Source organism: Muntiacus reevesi, chromosome 3, assembly GCF_963930625.1.
Source record: "Muntiacus reevesi chromosome 3, mMunRee1.1, whole genome shotgun sequence".
NCBI lineage: Eukaryota > Metazoa > Chordata > Mammalia > Artiodactyla > Cervidae > Muntiacus > Muntiacus reevesi.
Window position 1 is genome coordinate 184,561,642 of NC_089251.1, and position 17,114 is coordinate 184,578,755.

General features: G+C 40.2%; 1 protein-coding gene across 3 annotated transcripts in view; it reads right to left on the reverse strand.

Annotated features, from left to right (window-relative positions):
* The window catches only part of PDE7B (phosphodiesterase 7B), a 339,677-nt gene that overhangs the window by 29,010 nt on the left and 293,553 nt on the right, over nt 1-17,114 (reverse strand). For all 3 annotated transcript variants that reach the window (XM_065931301.1, XM_065931302.1, XM_065931303.1), the window contains 3 exons: nt 15,094-15,189; nt 12,470-12,570; nt 10,674-10,805 (listed from right to left, as the gene is read on the reverse strand). In XM_065931301.1, coding sequence (XP_065787373.1) covers nt 10,674-10,805; nt 12,470-12,570; nt 15,094-15,189 — 329 coding nt within the window. The remainder of the gene's footprint in view (nt 1-10,673; nt 10,806-12,469; nt 12,571-15,093; nt 15,190-17,114) is intronic.

Consider the following 17,114-nt stretch of genomic DNA (forward strand, 5'->3'; position numbering starts at 1 on the left):
TTTTCATGTGTGAAATTCTTTGATCATCACCCTATCATATCTCTCTGCAACAAAAATAAGTTTATAAACTGAAGTTTTAATGGAACAAATTTTCTTAATATCAGGCTCTAAGTAGTAAATGTTTTTCCAGCTGGAGTTTACAATGTGATTATTATTAGTAGCTAACTGATCAAAATACATATATTTCAAATGTGGAAAAACTATGCTTGAGAATAAAAATTTTTGACAATGCCTCCATTCATGAGACAGCTGGGAACATTATAGTCCCTCAGTTATGGGAGATTTCCTTTAATAATTTTGGTTGTTTCTTTGGTATTTTTTCACACAAGGGCAATATACTGACTGGAGCAAGATGCAATATGCAGAATGGATAAAAGAAAAGTCTTTGTTTTGAACAGTGGAAACAGGGTAATCATGAAAGAGGAGTGGAAAGCAGAACTGGCTGGACTGTCCTGTGAGCATATTCCAGGCAGCCCAGTTTAAGGAGCTGAAAATGAGTTCTGTGAGCACTATTCATGCCTGGGCACCGTTTGGAAAGTCTTCGTGGATCCCCAGGGGCACACAAGCCTGGTTTGAAGCTGCTGCCATACATGATTGCCACTGAGAACGAGGAGCATATCTTATTCATCTTTGTGCCCCAGTATGTGGCACAGTGCCATTTAAATAAGTAAATATTTGTTGAATGGATACGGAGTAATTAACTTCCAAAACCCCAAAGTTCCCTAGCTGCAAAAGTTTAAGTAACTGTAAAAGTGACAGAGTCCTGTTAATTTTTTGGTCTGATAAAAGCCAGACTTGGAATTTTCTGTTGTGAAATCCTTAGACTTAGGTAAAAGCCAAAGAGATTTAAAAGTTACTATAGCAATGGTTCTCCCACTGTTTACTCACAGATGACTAGGATCGGGTAAATGACTCCAGGAAGAACACAGAGTGGGTGAGTGCATGCTCAGTCGCTTTAGTTGTGTTTGATTCTGTGTGACCCTATGGATTGCAGCCTGCCAGGCTCCTCTGTCCATGGGAATCCTCCAGGCAAGGATGCTGGAGTGGGTTGCCATGCCCTCCTCCAGGAGATCTTCCCAACCCAGGGATCAAACCTGCCTTTACCTGCACTGGCAGGCGGGTTCTTTACCACTAGCACCACCTAGGAACCATCTATAAGAGGGAGCATCTGTCAACTGCAAGATAAACAAATATGAATATATCATCATAAAGAATTTTTCATAATGCTTCTCAGTCTTCATGGTACACTCGATGTAGGGAAGTAAGAATGCAGTTGGTAATCCCACAGTGGGTAATCCCACAGTGGGTAATCCCGCAGTGGGTAATCCCACAGTGGGTAATCCCACAGTAGGTAATCCCACAGTGGGTAATCCCACAGTAGGTAATCCCACAGTAGTAATCAGCACAAGTGACTACTGAGTGGACAGTGTGGGTAGATGCCTTCTGGTCTGTGTGCTGCTGACTCTGTCAGATTTTCACTCTGGGTCCCTGTGTGTACTCACTACTGTCTGTATTCCTGATTTCTCAAGGCTACTCAGGTTCTGCCTTTCTTGCTGCATGGGTCCAGTCTGTGTATCCAACCACTTACTCTTTCAGCAAACCTCCCACCGCCCAACAAATATGCACGGACCATGAGGACTGTGCCAAGCGCTGAGCATACAGCAGTGGAAAAGGTAGGTGCCTAGAAACTTTCAGACTGGGAGGGGGGGTTATATGGATGTCGAATCAGGAAATAGCTGTTTCCAGAGATAAACATCATAACAGAGGAAGTGAGACAGGACTGTGAAATCATATAGGAGGTGCCTGGAAGATGGATATTTAAAGAAAGAGAAGGCTTTCAGGAGGAAGATATGTCCAAGTTGAGATCAAAAAGGTGAGTGAGTTAAAGAGGAGTCAGGAAATGCAGGCAATATGGAGGGAGTGCATTTCATTAAAACAGCCAGGAGAAGCATGTGTGTGAAGACCTGGAGTAAGGGGGATACTTTAGATCTTCCTTCCCTGTTTTATTTTTTTTATTAAAAAAATTTTTTTTGGACCATGCAGCATGTGAACTGAACTCAACTAGGGGCTGAATCCACTCCCGCTGCATTGGGAGCCTGGAGTCTCCCAGGGAAGTCCTTCTATTTTTTAATCATTAGAAATGATCACATTCTAACATACCATGTATTTTACTTATTTTTCTGATTCCCCTAGTAGAAAGCAGGCATGTTTATTTGTTTTGTTCATCTTCTGTATTGCCATTGCCTGGCACACATGTTGGCTCTGGGATTCTGAGAGTAGTTCAGACTGGATGATGCCTAGAGCCTGGGAGAAGCATGGTGGGAAGTGGAGCTAGGAAGTGTGGTGAGGGTCAGATCGTAATGAGGCTTGTGGACTGAGTTAAGACGTTTGAACTTCATCCTGAGGGCAGTGGGATTTTAAGCAGGTGTCTAAGTGTCACAGTTGAGTTTCAGGAACTCATTCGGACCGTACAGTGGAGGAAGGGTTGGAGCCAGGCAAGGCTGAGTGTAGATGAGAGGATGAAAGATTTTGGTGCCTTGCACTTGGGGAGGATCGGGGGTGAGCAGGCTGAGAGGTACTGGTGTTTCATAGGGAGGTATCTTTGTCTTAACAAACGTGTGGTGGTTCTGCTCTTATAGGCCCACCGACTTTCACAGCAGCTCAAAGACCAGTATCAGCAAAAGATGGATTGAAAAAAGAAGAAAGTCATTAGAAATGCTCATGGAGACCTGAACATAGGATGAGATGATACCACTTTAATAGCCATTTGAATCCCAGTCCCGTTTTGGGATTCCCCCAGTAGGTACATCATCTGTCTACCTCCAGAAGCATCAGCTCAACAATTTCACATCAACCCAACGACAATGTGTTCTGGTATCACAAACTCTTCATACTTGTAGTCTTAAGAATAATCTTCATTGTAAAGTTGAAAGAGTAAACATCCACCTTTGTGGCAACAAAACCTATCAGAATTTATTTTGAACAAAATAAAACCCTTCAAACCCCAACTACAAAACCCTTATTTCCCCTTTTATCTGAATAATCAAGTATTATCCACCCTAAGAACAAAACAATCCCTTTGTTCCGGAATAACAACACATCTGGCATTTAATAAACCACCAACACAGGTTTTCAAATTAAATCAAGAGTCTATTTGTCAAAGAGAATCTGGCAGAGCAGATTTGCTATCATACAAAGCGGCTTTAAACTGCTGTTGTTTTTTCCTCCTATTTACTGGACACTTTCTTTGATTAAAATACTTAGACTGATGTTGATAAACTGAGTCTGGTGTACAACAAGACTCAGACTTAATTATACCTTTTCAACCAGTGGAGGCAGGAAGAAAAACAACAACAGGAACATAGTCTGTGTTTTCATTTTTAATTGCTCACGAAACCGGGAAGCAAGACTCCAGAAGATAATGAAGTCACTGAGTTCCTCCCTAACAAGCCCAGTGGTCTCCTTGGTGACGCTGCCAGAGCCCCAGCTCAGGAGGTCTCAGGGGAAAAGAAACTCCTTGAGTCCTGAACAAGACCTTGGCCCTTGAAGAAACTACAGCGCTGCCATGTTTATGGCATGCTGGAAGAGGTCTTTCTCTTGTTTGATCTGCATCTGCCACAGATACTGCTCTGAGGGCAAGGAACCTGGATGGACATTGAACTGCTGTCCATGGGGCAGGTCTGGGTTCATTTGGATCAGGGCCGTGGAGGTGCCACACAACAGCTGCCTCATGATGAACAGCAGAAAGTTTAAACAGAAAATCAAATTTGAACCTCCTTTTTACAATTTTCACTCTACTTGCCCCAAACACCTTTCAGGCTGCAAAAATTATGGGGTTACATATAATCCTTGCAGTTGCTTGTTAAGGTAGTGGTCATAGGACCATGTGGGAGGAACATGTCTCCTGGCTCTGCCAACTTCATGTTTACAGTTCAGAGTCGTTAAGAATAAAAAGTGGTTAAAAATGCTGGGCTCTTCTAAGTGCTTATGATAAATGACTAAGAAAAATGACTATAAACCTCTGCAAGACAAGTAAGGAATGCAATAAATATGATGCTTCATGGAACAATTATTTTATTCATTGGGTTGCTTTGTCAATAGTTAATATGAAGTTGGACTCTATCAAAAGCAATTAAAATTTTTATATGTTTTATTACAAGATACGGAATATATTTTCCCTGTGCTATACAATACATCCTCACTGCTTATCTATTTTATACATAGTGGTTTGTATCAGATGACCCCAAACTCCTAATTTATCCTTGCCTTCCCCTTTGGTAACCATAAGCTTGTTTTCTATGTCTGTGAGTCTGTTTCTGCTTCGTAAATAAATTCATCAGTATCATATTCTAGATTTTGAATTGAACTGAAAGCAATCCCTTTTATAATTGTAATAGGCAATATCATATCTGATTTAATGTTTATTTTGAAAAACTGCTGAACCCACATTTTGGAAGATCGACCGGTGGAGGGACAGAGAAAATAATTCTCAACTGTATCTCTCACACGCTCTTAGGCACCCTCTGAGTTCACCACAGACACCTGGACTGCTTCCAGTCTGATGAGAGAGGTGCCAGGTGGAAACGCCTTTATGGTCTTCATGTTGAACTTGGGTTGGCAGTTCAGCCAGTGAGTCTGACCCAGACAGAGGACAATGGGAGAGAGTCCCCTGACCTGGCCTTCACTCCAGCTGCCCTGATTCTCTTTATCTCAGGGCAGAAGCACAGGCTGGGCCTTAGGCAATGATCTCCTTATTTATTAGAACTAAAAGAGCACAGCCAACAAAAGGAGGGAGAGGAAGCCCTCTTCCATTTTATCTCATTTGTAGTAATTCTGGATTGTACACAGTCACGCACAGGGCGTTCTCAAAGCCACATAATTCCTGGCATAGCTTCTTGGTTATATTTGTTGAGTAAATGTGTCTGCATGTACAGTTTTTGTTTATATATATATATATGTATATATACTGGGCTTTCCAGGTGGCGCTAGTGGTAAAGAACCTGCCTGCCAATGCAGGAGATGTAAGAGACTCGGGTTTGATCCCTGGGTTGGAAAGATGCCCTGGAGGAGGGCATGGCAACCCACTCCAGTATTCTTGCCTGGAGAATCCCATGGACCAAGGAGCCTGGCAGGCTACAGTCTGTTGGGTCTCAAAGAGTCAGACACTCACACATGATATTATTGCAAGCATGCACCCATTATGTAATATATATGTGTATATGTGTGTATATATATATAGTGTGTGTATGTGTGTATATATATATATTTTTTTCACTCATTATCACAGTTCTCAATACTTTCTGAATCTATAACTCATTTTAAAACATGAATATAAGTTATGGATCCCTTCCCTAGAAAAATGCATATAGGTACATCACCTGAAAATCTGCATATAGTTTCCTGAAATCTCATTTATGTCTCAACCAACAGGCCATGGTAGACTAAAAGGCTATAATTCCAAAGATTTTTAAATATCATGTGTTTTTAATGGTCTTGTTGAGTTGATATTTTACATAACATGATTTTTTTTTTCCCCTTGAAATTGAAAACCGAAAGAGTTATGCCAGTTCCTCATTGACAACTTAATGCAGAAGGAAGACTTTCTGACCCAGGTCATATTCCATACAACTAATCTACAGGGTCTATCAAAGAGAGAATATACATTTCATCATAATATGCCCAAGTCATTGAGCTGAGGGTAAGGGCCATTCATGCCAGGACTATGCTCAGCGCAAGGCCATGGAGACAGTCCATTTGCAGTTCCTCTGGATCGCGGGTTGACATCCCCGACGTATACGGGTTTGTGCTGCCTTTAGTGCTCTGCCCTGCTGCTCAAAATGTTACTCACACTCCAAGACCACATTTATATCACTCTTTTGCCATGAAGGGTTTTTTCTCTTAATTTTTTATTTCCAGAAACCATCTGCAGAGTCAGTTTGTCTTTTGCCTCTGTCTTCCCATCACGTGTGGGTCATAGCCAGCTACTACAGAGTACTTAGCAAAGGCTCTCCCACTTTAAGCTACTTGTCTCCTGGTGGAGGCCCTGCAGGAGAGTTCTTAGTTTCCTGCGTATTGTTGGTGATTAACATGAATTTTAGAGGTGGTATATACAGGACTTAGGCACTTTGACTCTGGAGATAGAAGTCTTGAGGTCTAACTCCAGCTCTGCCATTAATCAGCTGTTTATTATAAGGAAGTGTTACTCAGTCATGTCCGACTCTTTGCAACCCTATGAACTGTAGCCTGCCAGGTTCCTCTGTCCATGGGATTCTCTGTGCAAGAATACTGGAGTGGGTAGCCATTCCCTTTACCAGGGGATCTTCCATACCCATGGATCGAACCCCGGTCTCCTGCTTTGCAGGCAAATTCTTTACCATCTGAGCCACCAGGGAAGCTCACTTAAATTTAATAGCAATTTTCTTTTTTCTGGAAAATAGGTATGATGATAGTACCTACCCAACTGGGCTACTGTGAAGATTAAATAATACAATAGACAAAGTCATTTAGTCAGTGTTTGAATCACAGTCTGACTCTTGCAGGGCTTCCCTGGTGGCTCAAAGGGTAAGCGTCTGCCTGCAATGCTAGAGAATGGGGGTTTGATCCCTGGGTCAGGAAGATCCGCTGCAGAGGAAATGGCAACCCACTCCGGTATTCTTGCCTGAAGAATCCCATGGACAGAGGAGCCTGGTAGTACAGTCCAGTGGGTCGCAAAGAGTCAGACACGACTGAGGGACTTCACTTTCTGAATCATAGTAAGTGTTGAATAAAGATTCAAGACACAACAAGATATAATTCATTGAACTGAATTAAAAAAATTTTTTTTTGGCTGTGCCGCACAGCATGTGGGATCTTAGTTCCCTGACCAGTGGTTGTAGCTACACTCCCTGCACTGGCAGGATGGAGTCTTAACCACTGTAGCACCAAGGAGGTCCCAGAACTGAATTTTAAAAGGAATTTTCTTTCTCTTTTAGGAGTTTCTTCATATAGTCAATAAGAAATGGTGTTTGATAAGTAATGGTAAATAGCCAAATGTAAAAGCCGTCATATTTTTTTGGACAAAATTAAGATCTCATATTATTCTCAGGTCCTCTTAATATTTTTTCTTTTACTATGTAAAGTCCCAATTTGGCTGATTAAAGTTTTATACTTTTATACTAGACAGCTCTAGGATATTAGAAGTATCTTTATGACATTAAGTGATACTGTTTTGTTTTCAACACTGTTCCTAAATTAAAGACATGGATCTCTGGCCTTCAAGAGAGTCCAAGACTGTTTGAGCAGGGGGACTGATGAAGTTAATATCTTGAATGTGGTTTTTAGTCTTCTATGCCAATTTCTATCTAGTCATTAGCCAAAAGATCCTTCTCTTTCCTATTGAGGATCAGGCCAGACAGTTGAGATGCATAAATTCACTGCTAGAAAAAAAAAAAGCTCTTTTTATTATTGTAACATCTTTGTATACAAAGAACAGCATGGGTATTTATTCTTCAGAGGTTTTAAAAAAAGTTGTTTCTATGTAAGTATACTTACATAGATATATGTAAGTATAGGTACTTACAGAGGTATATATGTATATCTTTGGCTAACTCTTCTAACGTTTTTCAAACTGGGATTAAGTTTTCTTGGATGTTGCACATTTTGAGCATCTGAGTTTGCACCAATGTCCAAGGGCAGGGATTATATTTTATTTATCTTTGTACTCCTAGATATTAATATATCATTTGATGCATGTAATAAATAGTTGCTAGTTCAAAATATACATGTATGCTCTGCTGAAAAGGTTGCAGAATTTGGTTATATTGGAATGCTTATATTTAACAAAGAGATGAAATATTATTAAAAACTACACTTTAAAAGTTTGAGTAAGGAATCCATTTTTGAGACCATTTTTAGTATCTGAATAAGATAGATTGCAATATCTTTCTTTTGAGAATCAATTTTTGTTCATTAGCAGTGAGTAGTTAATTGATGAAATTCTACTTTTACTTCCCTATTTTTTTGCATGTTTAACATCTGGCATATTTCTTTCTGACTTTCTGTCTAAACATTCATTCACTACATGTTTTATATATACTATTATACATGTCAAAGCACGGTTTTATGACCCTTATTTTTATGTACAAATCAGGCAGTAGAGTAGATACTCTCGTAACACCATTGATGTGATTTATTTGACGTTGAGAAATTAAAATTAGGGAGGCATTTACATTATACGGAATCTGCCTGCAATGCAGAAGACCTGGGTTCGATCCCTGGGCTGGGAAGATTCCATGGAGAAGGGACAGGCTACCCATTCCAGTATTCTGGCCTGGAGAATTCCATGGACTATAGTCCATGGGGTTGCAAAGAGTTGGACATGACTGAGTGACTTTCACTTTACATTATATGGGTTCAAGCAGTCAGTTCTGTTACTTTATATTCTTTAAAGACATTTGAAAAATCAGATTTAAAACACGACAAGAAGAGAAAATCTATTTGGGAGCTTTCATTTCAGTCACTCATTTTTTCCCCTGGTCATATTTTTATGCTTTTCCCAAGCAATAGATTTGGCTTCTGAGATAGTTTAGTCAGTTTAGTTCTAATTTTTATTTTCTTTGTTTAGTTTTTAGAACTGGACATGGAACAACAGACTGGTTCCAAATAGGAAAAGGAGTATGTCAAGGCTGTATATTGTCACCCTGCTTATTTAACTTATGTGAAGAGTACATCATGAGAAACGTTGGGTTGGAGGAAGCACAAGTTGGAATCAAGATTGCCAGGAGAAACATCAATAACCTCAGATATGCAGATGACACCACCCTTATGGCAGAAAGTGAAGAACTAAAGAGCCTCTTGATGAAAGTGAAAGAGGAGAGTGAAAAAGTTGGCTTCAAGCTCAACATTCAGAAAACTAAGATCATGGCATCCAGTCCATCACTTCATGGCAAATAGATGGGGAAACAGTGGAAGCAGTGTTAGACTTTATTTTTGGGGGCTCCAAAATCACTGCAGATGGTGATTGAAGCCATGAAATTAAAAGACGCTTACTCCTTGGAAGGAAAGTTATGACCAACCTAGATAGCATATTAAAAAGCAGAGACATTACTTTGCCAACAAAGGTCCATCTAGTCAAGGCTATGGTTTTTCCAGTGGTCATGTATGGATGTGAGAGTTGGACTATAAAGAAAGCTGAGCATTAAAGAACTGATGATTTTGAACTATGATGTTGGAGAAGACTCTTGAGAGTGCCTTGGATTGCAAGGAGATCCAACCAGTCCATCCTAAAGAAAATCAGTCCTGAATATTCATTGAAAAGACTGATGATGAAGCTAAAACTCCAATAGTTTGGCCACCTGATGCAAAGAACTGACTCATTGGAAAAGACCCTGATGCTGGGAAAGATTGAGGGCAGGAGGAGAAGGGGACAACAGAAGATGAGATGGCTGGATGGCATCACCGACTCAATCGACATGGGTTTGGATAGACTCTGGCAGTTGGTGATGGACGGGGAGGCCTGGTGTGCTGCGGTTCATGGAGACACAAAGAGTCGGACACAATTGAGCGACTGAACTGAACATCATGAAAAGTTTTTCTAAATTCTGTCATCCTGTCCTCTCTTTATGGTCATCATTACCCTAGCTTCAGGTACTGGCTGACAGTCCAAGAGAGCCCAGTGCTGAAGTATGTACCAGGGGGATTATAAACCTTGGTATGCCACTTCCTATATGGACCAAAAGCTAATCAGATGAATGGGAAAAGGCTTTGTTTCATGTTCCAGCTGTGCTTTATTGGAAATTAATGCATCCTCAAGCTCTACCATCTTATATAACACATCTGTTTTCTGGGAATCCTTCAGAAATTCTTCCTCCACTGATTTTTTTTTTTCCCCAAAAGATCTACTACATTTGAGATCAATGACTCCCTTGTAGGCAATGATTTTCTTAATGACAACCATAGGTCTTCCAAAAATTGTGTTGAAAATTCTGAGAATGATTCATTTATGATATAGGGTTATAATGTCTGAAGGAATATCAGAGATAAGAGATAAGAGTTCTTCAGGCCAAACTACAAGCACTGCTGAGATATTTTATAACAACAAAGTATGCCTATTGTCTTTGATAATATACCTTTGTCTCAGAAGTCAAAAAAGTTCAGAATATAGTTAATATTTTATAATAACTATAAATGAAGTATAGCTTATAAAATTTTTGAATCACTAATTGTATACCTAAAACTAATATAATATTGTAAGTCAACCATACTCCAACAAAAAAAAAATTAAAATGTGATTAACAAATGGTCCTAGAGATGTAACATAAATCTGAATAAGAATTGCACCTGGGAAGTATAATTTATAGAAGTTCTACAAGGACTGGCTTCAACTGGCCCTTATATACTAGATGATTCCCATGGAGACAGATAGTCTCAGACCATGAGAAGGTAAGACTCAGGAATCCTGTTTGACCTAGGACAATTTCAAACCTGCTTTGGAGCAAACTGAATTCCTTGAATATCCTTGCAAACTAATTTTATCTTCCCTGGGGGATATTCTGAACCCATTTCAAATCCGTGCTGTTTGGCTGTGGTCATCACTAAGGCTGACCCTGAATGAAGGCTATTTCCAAGAGTGAGATTCAGGCTCCAGTCCTGGGCCTAAAGCAGTTCACCATAATATATCCTGTTGCCTTTCTTACCTGATATAGGTTGGCGAGGTGGTGGTTTGTTTTGATCAGAAACGGCTGGTTCACCCCTGGGTGGTCAACATCGTGGGCTGCTGCAGCCAGCAGTCCAAGCATGATATCCAGAGGCGTGAGGAAGCTGGCGAGCTGTTAAAAAATGGAGTTGGGAGATTGATTGGTGTGTTTCCCAAAATAGGCTAGCCTTTGTTTTGGCTAAATCACATGGAATGAATCATCGTATTAGTATCGTTTGGGCCTGTCATTCAGACCTTAACCTTCTGAAGCTGTCAGTAAGGTAACAGCGCCATGAAATTTCAGGAAAGAAGAAAGAACTGGGAGGAAAATAACTCAGCAACTCAAATTGTGTAGCTCTTCCAGGTGGCCTCCCTTCCTGCTGCTACTCTTGTCATGTTTTGCTGTTGTAATAACACTGCCTGTTGGCAACACTGCTCTCTATGGTGGGTGGGGACAGGCAGAGTCTAAGGTCAGCCTTGCTCCCAGGAAAGCTGTAAGTGAAGAAAAAGCTGAAGCCAAAGCGATGGGCACATTAAAGAAATCACTTTTGTATTTCATCCCACATATCACTGCCACGTCTTTGAATATGAAATCAATAGTGGACTGAATTGCAAAATTTGCATATTTCTCCAATGTGTAATAGAGTGAGGCAATGTGTGCGAATCTGTCGTTTTTTCTTTTTTTTTTTTTTGGTTAGCTAAGGAAACAAGCAGAAAAATGGGAATCTAGTACTAACTTTAAATATACAACTGTGATATATTACAATTTTCAAATTAATTAAGGATTAAATAAAAAAAAACCTTTAAGGTCTTTGGGATATTTTATAAGGATGAGGCATACCCAGTTTTGTCTTGGGAATGTCTGGATATTTAGTGGTTGATGTTAAAACTGATTGAACCAGAGTCTTGGACTGAGGTGTCATTTCCCAAAAACCCTAACAAAACTCATGCTATATGTGATACAGCTAGGTTTTATATGGCTAAGAAATGTTTAGGTTTGAGTAACAAGCATTATCATCATGTTTAAAATTTTTGATTAATATATTGCATCTGGGTTTACTTTAAAGATGTCTTTGATTGACACAGGTTCTCTTGGGCTGGAATCGGGATGTCTAGTTGCCTCAGTAGGAAGTGGAACTTGGGTTTCGAGGAGTTTTAATTCTACTTCCTGATCAAAAAACATGAGCTGGGAGACTCTTCCTAGAAAAATTCAGTGCTGGTACTATGTGTGGCATAGTATCAAGGCAAAAGCAGCTAACTTTTGTGATTGTTGAAGATAGCTAAGATGCAGATTGTCGTAGAGAGGGTTGTTTTTGCCCTAATGCAGCCTTGAAAATATATAAATTATAGACGGGAACCTCTGAAAATTTACTTTCTTTCATGACTATTACACTTTCTGTATTTCTTTCTTACTTTCTTTCATGATTTCAGAGCTGATACTGAAACCTTTCAAAAATTTTTCTTTAAAAGATTTTTTCAATGTCAACCATTTTTTTTAAAAGTCTTTATTGAATTTATTACAATATTGCTTCTGTTTTGTTTTGATTTTTTTTGGCCTTGAGGCATGTGGAATCTTAGTTCCCCGATCAGGGATCAAACCTAAACTCTCTGCTTTGGAAGGCAAAATCCTAACCACTGGATTGCCAGAGAAGTCCATGAACCCTTCATATAAGCAGTTTGTATTCATGCTATAAGTGACTCATAACCCAGTTGCTCTGTCCCATCGGGCGATCTGGGGCCCTGCAGGCAGTTTACATGGCGTTTCCAGAAGGCCGGGGGACAGCGGACTTGCCTTACCCTTGACTCCTTTAGGTAGCAGTGCATGGCCTGGGTGACGTCAGCCGCATGAACAGCATTGTGATACGGGTTTTGGCTGTGGTAATCTTCTTGAACCATGACTAGGAGGTAAACAGATAACTCAATCAGCTAAAAACAAAACAGGACACACGAGCTCAGACTTATTGAAGGTCTCTTTTGCTTAAAAATAGCGGCGACTCCCAAATGCGCAGCACGGGGATGCCTTAGAAATGAACGTGGTGTGCCAGCTTGGCAGTCCTACTGGGCTGTTAGCGGAGAAGAGGGAGAGGGAGGAGGGAAGAAAGGCTAGAAGGATTTGTGAGGCCCTTGGGATTCCTCACCACCTTCATAAATCACCTCTTTTTGGCATTCATGAAGGCTCTCATTCATAGGAAAAATAAATATGCAGGAAAAGGACAACTTTATTTCACATTATAGTTTAATTAAGCTTGCTGCCATTTATGAATAATAGGCCATAAAAGAGGCTTCCTTTTAAAAAGCCCTGCTGTCATCCAAAGATGGCTTTATCACTTAAATAACAAATACAGACCAGAGCACATCTTGGGATTCTTCAGGTGGAAATTCATTGATCCAACTGAGGAATCCTTAGATTTATTTCTGTCTTATTCAGATCAAATGATTATCTTTCATGCCCTTCCAATCTAAGGACCAGAGTGCTCTTGATACCAGAGACATAATGCAATTTTGTTTGCAATTTACAGAAACCACCTGCCTGCTTCAGCCAATAACCAAGGCAATGCCTAAGACGCAATATATTCAGTGGGTATAGAGTGTGGCCATACTCTCTCAGCCCAGCCTATGACTATGGCTCTAGATCCTGGTGTTATTTCTGTCACTGGCTTTTTCACACGTACTCACAGTATCTGCATTCTCCCTCTTTAGACAAATTGAAATTATTTGGCTCCATTCATGGGGATTACTTCACTCAATCTCTCTGAACACAATTAGCTTGAGGTTATTTGTGTTTCTGGAATGAGCCTTGCTCTGGCTGCTTTCCAATATTTCTGTTGTGCCACATGTACATTTTACTCAGCAGGTTTATCTTATTATTATATGTAAATCCTGGCTCTGTTACTTATGTATATTGGGAAAGTTAACTTAACCAAAAGTTTCCTTCATTTCCTCCTCTATAAAGTGGGGATAATAATAGCTTTGATCTCAAAGGCATACTGTAAGGATGAAACGGGTTAATATATGCAAGTTCTTAGAAGAGTTCCCAGCATGTGTAAACACCATATAAGCCTGGTTGCTGCGCTGCTGTTGTTATCACCATCGCCATTATTTTATTCTTGATGTATCAAGTCAGCTTTCAAATTCAAAGCGCTGCCACATGGCAAGTCAAAGAAGTCAGGAACACGCTAAGAGGCAGAGGGCAGTTATTTGGTGATTAAACCTTTGCCAAGGATGGGGCTTCCTTGGGAGCTCAGTGGTAAAGAGTCAGCTGTCCGTGCAGGAGATGTGGGTTCGCCCTCTGGTCCGAGAAGATCCCACATGCAGCAGAGGAGCGAGGCCGGTGAGCCACTGAGCCGGTGCTCCGGAGCCCATGGGCTGCACCTTCTGAGCCCACGTGCAACAACTACTGAAGCCTGTGGGCCCTGGAGCCCATGCTCTGCAACAAGAGAAGGCCTTGCACTGTAACTAGAGCAAAGCCTGAGCAGCAACAAAGACCCAGCATAGCCAAAATAAATCATAAATAAATAAAAACATAAAACATCTGCCCTGGGTAATTCACTGGAAGATAAATGAGCATATACATAAAGTCAAATGAGAGCTGGGACTGCTTTTTGATGAAGAGTGATGGTGCAGTTGGGTGGAAAGATGGTGGGCTTTCAAATCCAACAGACCTGGGCTTGGATGGAGGCCAATTACAATTTGTTGACCTTGAGCAAGTTACAAAACTTCTTTGTACTTCTTATCTGTGGGCCAAATATTGATAACACCCAACTTGCAGAGTTACTGAAACTGTTAGAAATAGCATACCCACAACCCTCTACCTACAATGTGGGCTAGATACACAGTAGTTCTTCTCATTAAAAAAAAGCCTATTGAATATTTCAACAACTCATGTCCAGAGTGGCATTATTTGAGGAGTACTTTGCTTGAGTTTTGTTAATATGTGAACAGATCAGTAACTTCTCTGACAGTTATCTGCTTTTGATATTGTCTTTACATTGCGGTTGTTTAGTTGCTAGGACATGTCCCACTCTTTTTTGACCCCTTGGACTGTAAGCCCACCAGGCTCCTCTGTTCATGGGATTTCCCAGGCAAGAATACTGGAGTAGATTGCCATCTCCTCCTCCAGGGGATCTTCCGACACAGGGATTGAATCTGTGTCTCTGGCACTGCAGGCAGATTCTTTACTGTTGAACCACCAGCAAAGTCCCTGTCTTCACATAGCCTTTATATTTTAAGCCTAAGCGTAACTAATATTTTTTCAATAATTTAAATAGATAAACTATATTTTAAAATTAAGATGGGTAATTTAAGACTAATATGAGGTCTTCACCTACCATGCTATGGTTCTTACCACTTTATATTAAGCAGTGTTGTAGACTGCCATTATTCATGAGAAATGGAGTAGAAACATGGAAAAAAGGACTTACCTAAAAACCTGTGTAAGGTCACCATGTCTAACTTGAAGTGGTGGATGAGTCCATGGGTGTTGAAGAGGTGGCAGAGCAGTGTCACCAGGCTGTTTCCTATAGGAAAATAGTCAGTTGCTTTAATTCATTTTCATTACTATTAAAAAAATCAAGACAGACAATAGGATCCAAAATTTCTGTAATCAAAGTTCTCTGATAGGATCATTTCTTTTCCTCTTTAGATCTGAAATTATCCAAGTACAAAGGATATTATTATTATGATCTAGTCCCAGGTTTTCTCTTATTGCACAAGAAAAATTAACTCAGACATTTTCCCAATACCACAGGCAATGAAAACATTAAGCGTTAAAAGGAGTCTGCCTATGGCAGTAGCAGGGATACACACGCGCGTGCGTGTGTCTCTGTGTGTGTATGTGTATGTGTTTGTATGGGTATTTTTAAAAATGCACAGTTTAATGGTCACTGAAAATGTGTCTTGTTTCCAAATGATTCTTACATTTATAGGGGTATCTAAGCCACCATATTTCTTTGAGCCCCTTTTTTGAGGGAGGGGCAAGAATACTTGAGTGGGTTGCCACTCCCTTCTCCGGGATATCCTCCGACCCAGGGATTGAACCCGGGTCTCCCGCATTGTAGGCACACACTTTACCATCTGAGCCACCAGGGAAGTCAGACTTTATTTTTTTGGGCTCCAAAATCACTGCAGATGGTGATTGCAGCCATGAAATTAAAAGACGCTTACTCCTTGGAAGGAAAGTTATGACCAACCTAGATAGCACATTAAAAAGCAGAGACATTACTTTGCCAACAAAGGTCCATCTAGTCAAGGCTATGGTTTTTCCAGTGGTCATGTATGGATGTGAGAGTTAGACTGTGAAGAAAGCTGAGCGCTGAAAAATTGATGCTTTTGAGCTGTGGTGTTGGAGAAGACTCTTGAGAGTCTCTTGGAATGCAAGGAGATCCAACTAGTCCATCCTAAAGGAGATCAGTCCTGAGTGTTCATTGGAAGGACTGATGCTGAAGCTGAAACTCCAATACTTTGGCCACCTCAGGCGAAGGTTGACTCATTGGAAAAGACCCTGATGCTGGGAAGGATTGGGGGCAGGAGGAGAAGGGGATGACAGAGGATGAGATGGCTGGATGGCATCACCGACTCAATGGATATGAGTTTGAGTAAACTCCGGGAGTTGGTGATGGACAGGGAGGCCTGGTGTGCTGTGATTCATGGGGTTGCAAAGAGTCGGACATGACTGAGCGACTGAACTGAACTGAACTGAAGTCACCACATTGCCTACTCTTCCTTTGGAAAATCATTCAAGATGAGATTTGACCATGAGATACTTTGTAACTCAAGTCAGCAGAGGTGCAAAACTGAAGCTACAATAACTTGTTAAGCATTCAAGAAATATTGTTCACTAGAGAAGAAGGACTTTGAATTTTAAAAGCATTATAAGAGTTTATGAAGGACCGAAATGGAGTAAGAAAAGGACTGTTATCTCAAATGTAAAACTATGCATTGCTTAAGCACACTTGTCCAGGGTATCTGATTCTATGTGTTTTTACAGCTTTCATTATCTTCGAGCTATTTCACCAGAATCAAAATTTTAGATAACCAATATCATTGCAGATGATTCTTGTCTGTATACATGAAAATGAAATTAGAGGGAAATACAATTGATTTTCCCCTCCCAGTTTCCCAGCTATTGACAAATTCATTTCAGCATTTCTTACTGCTTATATATGTATGACTCTGAATTTTCTTTTGAACTAGCTGTAGCATTTTACTGAATCTGTAATTAATTTAATTAAATAAAATCATTGACATATTCATTTCATATTTTTGTGAGTTGTGATTATACTCTCTTTATATAAAGACCATTGAAGTAATTCTTTTGTTCATGGTTAATTTCATGTACTGGTCCCCATCTCTCAGTTGACTTGAGCACAGAGAGACACTAGATTATGAGATACATCCCTATATGGTCTAGCTTTCACAGTGTAAAGCTCATTTTCAGGCTCTC